This window comes from Arachis hypogaea, chromosome 19 (genome assembly GCF_003086295.3).
Source record: "Arachis hypogaea cultivar Tifrunner chromosome 19, arahy.Tifrunner.gnm2.J5K5, whole genome shotgun sequence".
Lineage (NCBI taxonomy): Eukaryota > Viridiplantae > Streptophyta > Magnoliopsida > Fabales > Fabaceae > Arachis > Arachis hypogaea.
In genome coordinates, this window is record NC_092054.1 from 15,175,242 (window position 1) to 15,189,296 (window position 14,055).

The following is a 14,055-nucleotide window of genomic DNA, read 5'->3' on the forward strand; positions in this document are numbered from 1 at the left end:
AGGATGAAGTTAATTGATGTTGGACAAAATCTGGTATATATGAAGTTGGGTCAGGATACAAAATTGTTTATGGATTCTTTCATTCTCCTACTTCGTTGAGGCCCCAGAACATACACAACAGAGTCTGGAATAGCATTTGAGAGTTGAAATTACCACATAAAATTAAGATTTTTCTATGGAAAAGTCTTCATGAAAAGCTTCCGGTGTTGCAACAAGTTCACAGCCGGTTCGCATCCACTCCTGCCACTTGTTCAAGATGCATGTTGAAGGCTGAATTAATTTCTCATACTTTGTTCCAATGCCCTCTGTCTTCAATAATATGGAGCCTAAGCTTAATAACCCCTGACCTATGGATGAGAGAAGAAGAAACATTTTTCAATTAGTGGCAACGAGTCTTATCCTGGGCAGCGGCTCAATTCGACGGTAGACAAAAGACCCTCCTCATAGCGGCGCTGTGTTGGAGCACTTGGAAAGTGAGGAATCGGTGTGTTTTTGAGAAGGTAATAAGCCCAGCACCAGAGATAGTGAAAGAAACCAGCAATTTAGTGCGTGAACTCGTGAGCCATACCTGATAGATGCTGCTAATTTTCTTTACTCTTACTTTACTCTTCTTTAAGCTCTTAGTCTTTCAGTCACAGTTGGTGATAAATGGGAATACCCAATTCTTTTGTACTTCCTTATGAAAATACTTTTATTTTATACTAATAAAATAACATTTATCTTTGGGAAAAAAGGTAGCATTTGTTTTGAGGTACTGAGACAGAGACTGAGAGACTGAGACTCAGTATCGTGTTTGTTAGTTCAGAGACTGGTACTAAAATTTCTCTCTGTCTCTAAAATTTCAGTATTTCAGTACCTCCAAAAAGTAGGGACACAGGGGACTGAAATTTTTAGAGATGGAGACTGAAATTTTAATAACATTTTATACCTAAAATACTTTCATTTCAATTAATTAATTCCAATTTTACCTTTGTGCAAATTAAATTAGAGTTTCATTCTTATTTCAGTTCCTGTCTCCCATTTTGCACCAAACAGAATACTGAGATTTATTTCAATCACTGTCTCTTAGTCTCTATCTCTCAGTCTCCGTCTTTCCATCTCTATCTCTCCATCAAATGCTACCTAAGAGTATTAAAATAAGTGTATCTGTATATAAACAATTGTCGTAATGTTTTTTTTTTCCCATTGAATTTGAAACTATTATTTCACTTTGTTGTTAATATAAAATTTATAATTAAATGCAATTTTTTATAAAGTGAATATGAATTTAAAAACAAGTTATGTAGGTCAAAAATATGTAATAAATTAATAATTAAATATATCTTAGAAATTATTGAAATTGTCATAGCTCCATTTTATAAAGTATTAAGTAATATTCATTACAGTAAATTATACTTTTAAAAATTAATATGTGATTTGAACTTTAAGATTCAACTCTTCCGTACAACGCACGGGGTCATTAAACTAGTATCTTTGTAAAACAATAGCATTTAATAGAATTTGGGGGAAAAAAAAGAGTATTGAACAAGGAAAAGTATGAGAAGCCAATGGAATAAATATAAGTTAGATGTTAACATAGAATTTAGAAATAGGTTAAATGAGTTAGGTGAGAATATATAACACCTAATAATTAAAGCTGCGTTTAGAAGAAAGATTGAGACTGAGAGACAGAAATCAAGAGACAGAGACTAAATCAAAATTTTGTATTATAATATACAGAACTAAATTATATCTCAATACGGAAAAGCTCTGCATCCATGTATTTTTTACATGGTTGTTAACCAAGTAATTTCCTTCACACGCGCGTCTCCTACCCCTCACTCGTTTGTCATACACGCGCTACATATAACGTGCTGCAACCTAAAGTTTTGCTCAATATAAACCTTCTGCTACAACGTAATTCTCCTCCTTCTTCTTCTCTGCTCGCGTTCTTTTTTATCGATCTGCATTGCCTTCGTCGTTCTTCTCGGGTCGCGTTCATCTTCTCGTTTTCTTATTTCGATCTGGTTGCATTTATCTTCTTCCTATTCTTCTTCGTTTTCTTCTTCGATCTGCACTTATGAATCGAAACAATAAATTACTCAACTTCAAATCAGGAGAGCAATTTGGATTACTCTTCTGAAACGAATCAAACTGACAAAGTTGGGATTATTCAATTTTGAATCGAATTGAATGAAATACAATTGCTAATTTGAATTGAATTAAATGGACGGAGGTGTACTGAATTGAATTGATAATATGTAAATTGTAGGAAGAGTTATTTGAATTTGATTTTATATAATGGATTATGTTTCGTTCACTCAGTATTATACAATTGTTTCACCATAAGTACTGTGTTCGGTTCACCATGAGTACTGTGATCGGTTCACCATGAGTACTGTGATCGGTTCATTCTACACTATTCAAAATTCTTCTTCCTCACCTTCTACTGCTTCTTCACCAGAGAGAGAAGGAGGAAAAGACAAAAAAAATACAGCAGCAACAACAACAAAAGAATGACGATAAAGAGAAAACACGTGAAGAAAAAGGAACACGAAAAAAGAAGAGAAGGAGGAACGCGAAGAAGAAGAAGACGCTCTGTGTGTAAACGAGCGTAAAAAGAAGAAGAAGAAGAAGCGCGAGAAGCGTTGGGCAAGAACGATTTCGTGTGTGTTGGGCATGTGTATTTCACGTTTCATTTAATGGTATTAGATTTTTTTGGTGTTGGACCAACTTGGTTACATAGTTACATGGATGTGTAGCATTCTGTAAATCTAAAAGGTTCCAATCCATCAATACCGCCAGATGCACCATCTTTGAATCAATGATCAAACACATATTATACCTATCATAAATCTAAAGTTGATTTTCCATTTTCAGTTGTTATATGCTTTTTTTCTTTCTTTTTTGGAATATCCTTTGGATCAAAGTTTCAGATTTTACCATCATGCAGAGGTGAAAGTGGAGCTATAGCGGCAGAAAGAAACCCCTTACTTTCCACTATTTGTGCTGTTCTTGATGGCGTTCATAGTTTTCTCAACCCTTCATAGTGAGTACAGCATTCACCAAATCTATGATAACAAGTTGATATAATTTTTCATGCTAAAAAAGAACAATGGAGGATCTTATTGAAGTCATAAAATGAAAGGCTTCTCATATTTGATATAGAATGGGAAAAGAAGAAGAGGAATAGACAACAACAAAAAAAAAGAGGAGGGAAAAGAAAACCAAAAGCAAAGAAGAAGAATGGGAACGTGGATAATTTTGGAAATAATATTACTAAGATTTCAGCCTCCTATATGTCCAAAATGTTGAAGAGACTGAAATTTTAATTTCAATCTCTACTACCAAACATAATATTGAGTCTCAGTCCTCTTCATTTTCAATCTTTGAAAACAAACACTACATAAAAGTGTATCTGCAATGCACCTTTCATCATAAATCAAATCATACAATCCTAACATTAAAAAACTACCAAAATTTTTTAAGCCCCTTTTACTAATTCTAATTTTTAGGGGTGTATGCAGATCGGATCAGATCGTATATGACCGAAAATTCGATCCGATCCACACAATTTTCATCGGATCGGATATGATATTCGCGCTTTTTTAGTGTCGGATCCGATCCGATCCGCAAATGCCTTCTCTTTTTAATCATATTTCTATGTAAAAAATTCAATAAAAATATTTCTTTCTTACTTTTAACTTAAAATATTTTTAATCAAACTTTTTCTAAATAACAAAAATAAAATAATACAATATATGAATAATAATTACTAACTAAAACATACAAACAAGTAAATATAATATCAAACATATATATTAATTATTATTATGCGGATCCGCGGATCGGATATGCGGATGTAGATTAGATATCCGCGATCCGATCTGTAAAGGGTGCGGATCGGATCGTATATGCAATTTTCGGATCGGATGCGGATATTTACCGCAGATTTGCGGATACGATCCGATCCATGAACACCCCTACTAATTTTATTCCTAAATCCAATTCATTTCTAACCCTTGGTCAACTCCAATCTACTGCCACAAAGTGATAAATTTTGCTTTTGACTCTCGATGCCATGTGAGAAGAAAGAAAAAGATGAAAAACATGAAAAGTCTAGACTACATGATGAAGATTAGTTTATACAAGCATGATGAAATATATGCATATAAATTACATTATATAATATACAATTAACTATCATATCATTAACTGATTCTATAAGATCCTAAATACACTTAATGAAAGAATCTAACAACCTTGTTACCTTAAACTGCTATTTCTGTATTCCTTACTCTCAGTTCTCACCCAATTATGCAGTTGAAGTGCCAGCAGAATCTTTCATCTTAATAACTGATTCATGCTCTGCTGCAAATGACAATACAGTCGACAAGAGCTCCTCTCTAGATGGTAGCTGTTCTGAAGATGAAGGAGAAACCAGACGCATAAATGGCGACGGTGTTGCTGCGGAAATTTGAAAAGAATCAGATGCCCCTCTTGCCTCTTGGACTGGTTTACTTTCGTTGTTATCCACATCAGAGCTACCTTGTAAACCAGTTGAAGCATCATTCATTGAAGCTTTTCCGGGAAAACTCAATTTTATACTTTCTGCCACAGATTGATTTTTATCAGAAATCTCACTGGAGACAGTCTGTGGTACCCTTTCTTTTGTTGCATCTTTTAAGGATGAACTAGTATGATCAAGCAAACTGAAACCTATATTCCGGAGCAAATCAATACTATTTTCCCCATTTACAAGGGAGTTAATAGAACTCTTAAAACTGCACACATGATCTTTTCCAAAAGCAAGAAAGTTAATTCCCTTTGGAATCCTAGCTGGCAATTTCTTTGGAATTTCCAAATTGATGTCAGAATGAACTCTTGGAGGATTGATTAAATGGTTTTGTTGGATAGAACTACAGCCATGAATGTTAGCTGGCATGTTGGAATTTGTGTTTCCTGAAAAGTGTGGAGATTTCATTCCTGGTTTGCGAATCCTTGAAGGTGTAGCAAAATCTTCCTTGGCTGGTGACTGTATCAATAAAGCCCATTTTAAGTGAGAATAATTATAATTATAATAATACACATACATGCATCTGAAAATAGTCAAAATACCGATTGATAACTATTGAGATTCAAAAACGAGAAAGGCTTTTAAAATGCGTGTATCAACTACATAGGAGAGGCTAAATTATATAGCCACTAAGTATTAAACAATGAAATATATATATGAATATACAGTTTCACTAAAAACATAATGTAAGAAACCACAATTACAGAGAATAGAAGTAGTATAGTATCATTCAGACTGATGAGTCTAGAATCTCAGATCACAGTTGAAGAGAAGATAGAAGAGAATTAGAAACAAGCAAAGGGAAACAGGGCACTCTCTCCCACTTCCTGATTCTGCTTAACTACAAAACTGTCCCTGAACCTCTTAAGCTTATATACCTGCTTCTCTTTGGGAAATTTTCTTCAAAGCTAACACATAATGCACAACCTAATTATCCTAATTATATATGCTAACAATAACCTTTGTATTTGGATTGAAAACACAAGCATTTTACAGGAAATAATATAGAGTGGATGTGGTACCTGGTGCGAAAACAAGCATGCATCACCTCTGACACAAAAACCTCCGGACACAAAGTTAACACAAGGATACTTGGAGAGTTGATGATCAAAAGGGCAGTCATCCCCTTTCATGCAGGAGTGACGAGCGAAAAAGGAGCATGGCTGCAATTTCAAAATCAATATCGTTCAACAGCAGTTAGAAAGTCTAGTTCACAGGAGATTTCTCAAGTCCTGAAATGTCTTGATGAAAAATCAATAGATAGTAACTTATAGATAAGAAAAGTACCTTTGATTTGGTAGAAGGCACTGTATCATGTGAAAAATGGCACTTGTCACCCTGCCAAATTTTTGTATCAGATGAAGCAAAGGATGCGAAAATAATATGATAATTTTGAATATAAAAATATAGTATGTATTGCATAAATTAAAAAAATATACTACTCATAAAACAATGACACAGACATGTTACGGCACAAATTTACAATCGTTCATGTCAATTCATGTCACATATAAAAAAAATACTGGAAATATGAAAATTTTACAGAATTTCTAACTCAACTTTCTAATATAGAAATCTTGCATAACAAAACATCTATTTCATCGTAGGATTTTGTTATCATGTTGTTGTAATGTGTTTACCGTTAGTCCCAAATATAAATGAACTTCGAATAGGTCACCATGTTATAAGAAATGAATATTCAACTACCATCTAGGATCACAGTTAATTATAGTATCAAAACACACATAAAATTTTCCCATGCTCTCATACAAAGTTCGGACAGTAAAATATGAAAAAAAAAAAATGAAAGTGGAAATAACTCTATGCAAGTATAAGGGGGGAAAACATTTTAATATTTTATAGTTACACAACAAACCTTATAGCATCTTCCAAGAAGAAAATGGCGACAATAAGAGATAGTTTTTGGTTTCTGTTGTACTAGAGACAACTTCAACCTTTTAACACCAAGTTGTTTGTTCTTTTCTGCCCGTTTTTTCCGCTTTTTTTCCTACATAATGAAGTTCAAGAAAGAATGGGATCAGTCACATGTTAGAAAAACAGGTTTATGAATTATTCTATCCAAATAATGTAAAATTGACTAACATTGAGTTGACATAAAAGGATGGGAACTCAATATATCAGAAGAATACCTTCTTTTTTGCTTTCTTTTCCGCAGAACCAGGGCCATGCTTTTTCTTACAGCTGACATCAACCTTCTGTTGATGAAAAAATTAAATAAAAAAGAAAACTGAACAACCATACTCTTAAACCAATACAAGTGCCTATTAATCTACCTTTTTTATTTATTTTATTCATTTATTGTTAATGTGTAAAATAGTAATCAATATGAGAATAATCAAGATGGCAAGATCTTTAATGTCAATGGTATTGGATTCAAATCCTTTTTATATATAGATATAGAGAATATCAGTTTTAAATTAATAATGCTTAATATCCTAAATAGTTTCAAAATAAATCAACAAAGTTCATATGAGATTCGTTATTGCCAGTGAAAACTAAGAAATTAATTGACATAATCTATAAATATACGCAATGATTGTCATTTAAATACCATAGAAGTAAGTTTAAGCAATAATGTACCCAGGTCAAGATCATACCTCTGATGCAGCAGGGTTTCCATGATCCTTGTCAGAGTCCTCTTCCAATATGCATTTGTGCAAGACTTGATTTTGAACATAATTTATTGGCATGTCAGTAACCAGTTTCCTACCTATTTCTTTGCCTAAACCTTCCTTTTTTGTATTCCCCATATTAATACTTTTGGGGTTCTGAACCTCATCAATTTTCGTTTGAGGAATAAAGGAATCTGCAGTAGGCATGCCAAATGAACTACAATCCACTCCAAAGTCTCCAACAAGTTCTCCCTCTTCTATGTCTTCATTTTCAATCTGAATATTTGAAGAAATAGATGCATTGTTTGCACAAGTTGACTTTTCTAAATTCCTTTCATTTTTCATTTCATATTTATCTTCCAAAGAAACATGCAATCCTTGAGTAACCATTAAGTCACATTGCTCTACCTTCTCAACTTCACCTTCTTTAGAATTCGGAAGAGAACCCGTTACAGCACAAACCATTTCCATTTCACTCCCCTCTCTCCCGTGGTTTATACTAGATATACCGGTTACCAATGCAGAAGTTTGTTCTTGTGCTGATGTTGACAACTCAACTCCTAAGCATTGATTAAAGTTTTCAGAGGGAAGTTGATCAAGCGGGCCTTGTACTTGCATCTCACCTGCATTACCACATTTTTTGACATCAGAATGCGGGAATTCATCATTCTCGAATCGGTAATCCATCGGCTCAACTGCCCTGCTGCCGTTCTGTTCCTCGCCTAACCCTGCACTCAAAGAGATTAAACCACTATCACAAATGATATTTTGTGTTCCATTCACAACCAGTTCCAACTCGTCCATTATCCTTTGTTGCTCTTTATCTGCATCGTTACACCTGTCCTGCAGCAGTGTCCTCGAAGTATCCTCAACTTCCTCTATTCCCATCATCTCCTCTATATCACCCAAAACAATATCATTAACAACACACACCCTGCCCTTGTTTCCAGTCCCTTCAACAGTCTCGTCAAACTCCTGTATGCTTTCGATCGGGACAGCATCCTTGGGATGTATAAAATCAGAACCAACAAATTCAGAGAACTCGGGTCCCTTCTCCTTTTTCTCTGCCTTCTTTCTACCATTGCCATTATCTTGGAAAAGAAATAACCATAATTTAAAACAAATATGATAGAGGCAAATAAATCTAAAAAAGTGTATAAATTGTACATCAAAGTATAAACATCAAAAGAAAGTTTCTAAAATTCTTCTTATTTCTTTTTCAATTCATTTTATAATGTTTACCATCAAGAGAGAAATTATTGAGTTTGAATAACTAATAACATATTAAAGATGATGACTAAATATTATTATTAGATTAAAAGCTCAATTATGTCTGTGATTAGTTTGTTAATTGTGCAAGAAATTAAACTAATCAAAAAACTGACCCAAAAGATAAGAAAACAGGCCCAACAAACTAATAAAGCCCAAAGTGATGAAAAGTCTGGATGGCTAGTATAAGGCCCACATATACTCAAGTTCAAGGAAATATTTATAAATTACAACAAATTTTCATCGGAAACAAAAAAATACTTCATGCCTCAATTGATGAATTAAGCCCATGTTCATAACATCCAAGTCCATTCACTTATTTGGTAATCTAATTCCTTGTATTTTAATTAGTTGCTGACTAAAGAATGGAACCCCACTTTTATTTGAACCATTCCACCACCCCACCGAACCAAATTCTTTCTTTTCTCTCTTCTCTCTCTTTTCTATCACTCACGTGAAACTCTGAAGCAAAACAAGAAAAAGGAGAAGTTTTGATTAGGGCTAAATCAAAGTACAAAAAATAGACTACCAATTTTAATAAAAAAAAGAAGGAAGTCAAAGAAGTCAGGGCTTCAAGCAAAGATCACATACTACGGTTACATTGGAGAAAGATTTTCATTTTTGTGCAACATTAAAACTTGTAGAAGAAAATCTCCTCTTTGAATACACTGAATCGAAAAGCTCAAGAATTTGAAAGTTTTGAAGTTTTGCAAGAAATCAATAGTCAAAAAAGTTACTTAGAGGCAAAGCACAAATGAAAGGCTCAGATTCTTGAAGCAAGATGAGAAAAGATGAAAAAAAAGAAACAAGGTATAGATGCATGTACTGTTAAATTATTGCTGCTACTCTATTCTGCGCCACTGTTGCTGCTGACTTTTGGGGAGAAAAAGTCAAATGTACTGAAGAAATGTTTCAATCTTTAGAAACTTTACTCCTCTATTAAAGGAGTAAACGGCAAAGAATTAGAGCAAGGAGTGAGAGCACAAAATTTTGGTTCCCATAATTTATAGAGTTATTCATTCTTCTCTTTCATAGTTCTCAATTGAATATTTTGTTTTCTCAGTTTTATCTTTCTTTGTTTCAATGAAAAAAGGCATTATAGTGAGGAAGGTAAGAAAAAGCCATTGAAAGGAAAAAGGAAAAAAGAATTAGACTTGGAGAAAAACTAATGTTTATTTCAGAAATTCTTTGTATGTATTTTTGTTTTGTTTTTATGATCTTGAGGAGATTCCCTTACTAAGTTGAGTAAACACTTAGTGATTGAAAAACTAAGGTGAGTTCCTAGTCAAATCTGGCTTAGGTAGAAGTTGGGTTATTCTAGATAGGATTGGGTTAAATATTAGGAAAATTGGTTAATGTAATCTTGATTACAGATAGTGAAAATTCTATCATTATTGTGATAGAGACTGGATGTAAGCTACATTACACTAGGTAGCTGAATTAGGATATATGGCCTTGTCACTTCTCTTTTTCTTCTCTGATTCTAGTTTTATATTTTAGGAGACAAAACAAAATTATCTCCTGCTTATTCGATTCCGTTATACTTCACATCTATATATCTTGCACTCAGTTTTGTTTGGATTCCTCCTTCGTCAAGAAATAAAATAAAAGTATCTCCTATTTTTCTACACGAGGTGATTGAACAAAATATGTAAAATACATCAATTTTAAAGAACAAGTAAGTAAAATTAAAAGAGGTCTAAATTCAACCCTTATTCTCTAAGCCACTTATATCTATTACATGTCGTCTATAATATCTTATTTAATATGTCATCAATTTATATAAATTTAAATTAATCTTTATATGTATAGATATGAGTTATATTGGTCTTTCAAATTTTAAAAAATAAATTAAATTAATCTTTTTCTTTCGTAAATTTTTAATTTTAAATATTTTTAATTCTACTCATTTTTATTCTATTTATTATGTCCTACCTAAACGAAATTCTTTCCTCGGTCATAAAAAAATAGAAAGTAGAGATATATATGGTTAATTTTATTACTTTTTATGCCTCCACCTCCAGTTATTGGATACACACCATTCATAAAAGTAATCAATCACTGAACTATTAGATGGAGAGGATAAAAAAAATGGAGAGAATAAACACTATTTTTTTAATCTTACGATACACTAGTTACTTCCTTTTGGTATTGCTATTAAAAAATAATTAACTTTTAGGAGAATTTACTTAAATAAATTATTTAAAAAATATATTTATTTAAATATAATTTTTTTAAATACTAATATTAAAATACAATTTTTTATATTATTATAAAAATTACTACTGACAGTAACAATTTAGAAGAGTATGTAAATTATTACTGATAATTGCGATTTATGTAAAAAATGATTTTGAACAAAAATTGCTATAGACAACCGCAGTTGTTGTGAAAAGAGGTCTGGACATAAACCGCTACAAGCAATAATAACAGTTTATGTGTAATGTAGCATGAACGTAGACCGCTAAAGACAGTAGCGATTTAGGTATAATGTATGCATATGGTGCTTGGCTATATATAACTATCCAAGGCATTGAGGTAGTAGTAGCTAGAGTGCTATTTTTCACAAATAGATGTTGAAGAGAGTTTTTTAACTCTAGTGCATTGCTATGGAAAAATTAATAAAAGCAAAAAGCAAATGTCAAATTTACGGATAAAAAATCGCATAAAAAACAGAATTGGGTTTAGGACAAAGTGAGTAAGAAATTGTTTTAGAAAAATATTGAACAAGCTGTTGATAATAAATTTTGTGTTTTATGTTTATTGTGATATTTTCTTTAAAGACAAAAAAATATTTTATTTCATTAAAAAAAATTTAAAATTTAAAATTCAAAAATATATAAAAAAAATAAAAAATTCTCAAATTTCATAATATAAGAACAGTGAGTAGGTACTTTTTGCGATGCAAAAAAAAAAATCTAAGTAAGAATAAAATAGAAACTGACACTAGGAAGTAAAAATTGTAAGTAAAGTAAGAATTTACAAATTTTCACTAATGTGAGCTATTTTACAATTTTTACTTCCTAAATCCTAATGTCAGTTTCTATTTTATTTTTACTCAGTTTTTTTTTACATCTAAAAAAGTACGTACTTTTTGTACTTTTTTTTAATCAAGGATAGAGAGACTCGAACCCGTACTTCTTATACTTATATTGTGAAATTTGAGATTTTTTTATATTTTGAATTTTAAATTTTATATTTTCTTTTTAATGAAATAAAATATTTTTTTCATCCTTTAAAAAATATCACAATAAACATGAAACTCAAAATTCATTATCAACGTAATTGTTCAATATTTTTATAGAACAATTTCTTTACCTACCTTGTCTCACACACACCGAACTCTATTTTTTATCATCTGCCAATGTACTCGATGACCGGATAAAAATACTAAGTGGTTCTCTATCTGTAAATTTGACCCGTGCCGTTTGCTCTTCTTAATTTTCTAATAGCAATGCACTACACTACTACCCGGATAAAAACTTTTTTCACCATCCATTTGTGAAAAATAGCACTCCACTACTACTACCTCAATGTCTTAGATGGATACACATAGCCAAGCACCATGTGCATACATCACATGCAGGCTTGGTTTGGTAAAACTTTTACTTTTTGGAAGTAGCTTATGAAAGTTGTCTTTTAAAAGAAAGCTTTTTAAAAACTGCAACACTTGCGTTTGGTAAAATCAAATTAAAAATGACTTTTAATAATCACAAATACCATAATTGTGTTTGGTAAAATAGTTTTTAAAACTTAAAAAAATTATAATAAACATGTTTATAACGAAGAATAATTTATTTTTTCAAATTCTTTAAAATTTCATATAATATTTTAAAATGAAATCATTTTAAAATAAAAAAAAAATTCATAATAAATATAAATAAACTCTTTTATTTTTTAACTTTAAAATTTTATATAAATATCATAAAATTTATTTTATCCTAAACATCATCATTAAAAATACTAAATTACCTAAATCACTATAACCTAATTTTTTCCACCAATCAAACTTGATGCTATATTATTTCGAATCATCTCCATAATTTCAAGAAACTCATCTCCAACTTTTTCAACTCCATTTTCAGCTTCATCTTCATCGCCATATCCTTTTTCTTCTTCAAGCTCAACGTCCATCTGGTCATATTTTTTAAACTTACGATCACTTGTAGAATAACGTCTAATGTAGTTATGCAGCGCCATTGTTGCAATAACAATTTGAATTTGTTTTTTATAGCTAAAACTAGGCATATCTCGTAAAATTTTCCATCTCTTTTTTCAAACTCCAAATGTACGTTCTATCACACTTCTAAGTGAAGAATGAGCATAGTTATATATTTCGTAGTATTCAGAAGGTCCATTAACACGACAAAATTCTGGCAAATGATATATTGCTCCTTTGTATGGTCCTAGATAACCTATCTTTTCTGGATAGCTTGCATCTACTAAATAGTATTTACCTGTATATTATTAAATGAAAGAAAACATGATAAGAAATTAAATCTATATATGTAGTATATAATTTAATCTTAAAGATAATCAAGTATTACCTGGTGGAGGTTTTGGAAAGTTCAACTCAAATGTACCAATTGCATATAAAAGTACTCTTGTGTCATGAGCTGTTCCTTCCCAACCGGCCAAAGCAAAAATAAATTCCATATCAAAATTACATGCAATCATAACATTTTGGGTTAGAATTTCCTTTCTACCGATAAATCGAATTTGGTCTTCAGTAGACACAATCACTGGCACATGAGTTCCATCTATAGCACCAATTGCATCCTATGATTAACATGATTAGAGCATCAATTTTGCAAATACTATAAGGCAAATCTAATACCAATACATGCAATGAAAGATAATAAATTTTTTTTGTAATTATTTATAATATTTTTCAAAATAAATAATATATAAATAACCTTAAAGTGAGGCCAATATCTATCATCATTTCTTAATTTTGTAGGCACTTCTTTAAAATCACGATCCTTTGGTTGTATGATGTCTATGGCCATTTTGCACACAGCTTGTAGCACTTCAAATTTTCGACTTATTGTTTCACCAGAATGTTGAAACCGCTCTTTAGTTGACTTATTTGAGTTTCTACCTCCTAGTACAAATAGAAACATTGCTAGCATTTCTAGAGCACTTATTCTCCTTGAGGTACATAAACCATAGTTTGTTTCCAAAATATAGCATAGTCTTTTGAAAACATCTTTTTTCATCCTAAACATGCTGCAACAACGACTATTATTCCCTTCTAATATCTCTTTAAGCCATTTACTTCTTGTTTGTGTAGAAATCATGCACGGTCTTTTATAGATATACTTATCATAATATTGTAAGACCAAACATGCTGTGGAAGTTAAAACTCGATCAAATTCTTCTTCTTTCTCTTCATCATAATAATTATATTAAAAAAAAGAACACAATGATTAAAAAAAGTAGAATAATATATCAAGAAATAAAAGTACTGTAATTTTTATTTGCAATAAAAAAGATCAAAACAAATGAATGTAAACAGCAGATACAACTCATTGTCCATAAAATGAATGTAAAAAAAATCTTAAAAAAGCTTTGTAAACAAATTGTCTCATTCTCCTC

The 14,055-nt window shown here is 31.5% G+C and overlaps 2 protein-coding genes across 2 annotated transcripts; both read right to left on the bottom strand.

The window, feature by feature from the left end:
- Positions 1 to 4,079: 4,079 nt before the first annotated feature.
- Positions 4,080 to 12,657, bottom strand: LOC112776661 (uncharacterized). The gene is made up of 7 exons (XM_025820892.3): positions 12,468 to 12,657; positions 7,174 to 8,279; positions 6,706 to 6,771; positions 6,432 to 6,563; positions 5,843 to 5,893; positions 5,578 to 5,718; positions 4,080 to 5,014 (listed from the first exon to the last, which is right to left on the bottom strand). Exons 1-7 carry the CDS (start codon positions 12,655 to 12,657, stop codon positions 4,295 to 4,297), a joined length of 2,406 nt encoding a protein of 801 aa, XP_025676677.2. The 3' UTR covers positions 4,080 to 4,294.
- A 75-nt stretch (positions 12,658 to 12,732) lies between these two features.
- Positions 12,733 to 13,466, bottom strand: LOC140182155 (uncharacterized). The gene is made up of 3 exons (XM_072228281.1): positions 13,374 to 13,466; positions 13,005 to 13,236; positions 12,733 to 12,914 (listed from the first exon to the last, which is right to left on the bottom strand). The coding sequence occupies exons 1-3, from the start codon at positions 13,464 to 13,466 to the stop codon at positions 12,733 to 12,735; spliced, it is 507 nt and encodes a 168-aa protein (XP_072084382.1).
- Positions 13,467 to 14,055: the final 589 nt, after the last annotated feature.

Bases quoted from the DNA above. Each gene is read 5' to 3' on its own strand.
- LOC112776661 (XM_025820892.3), bottom strand. From the start codon at position 12,657: ATGGCGCTGCATAACTACATTAGACGTTATTCTACAAGTGATCGTAAG. The intron at 6,564-6,705 runs GTATTCTTCTGA...TTCATTATGTAG, and splicing joins AAAAGAAAGCAAAAAAGAAG to GAAAAAAAGCGGAAAAAACG. The intron at 5,015-5,577 runs GTACCACATCCA...TTATTGATACAG, and splicing joins CATGCTTGTTTTCGCACCAG to TCACCAGCCAAGGAAGATTT.
- LOC140182155 (XM_072228281.1), bottom strand. From the start codon at position 13,466: ATGGCCATAGACATCATACAACCAAAGGATCGTGATTTTAAAGAAGTG. The intron at 13,237-13,373 runs GTTATTTATATA...TGTTAATCATAG, and splicing joins GATATTGGCCTCACTTTAAG to GATGCAATTGGTGCTATAGA. The intron at 12,915-13,004 runs GTAATACTTGAT...AATAATATACAG, and splicing joins CTTTCCAAAACCTCCACCAG to GTAAATACTATTTAGTAGAT.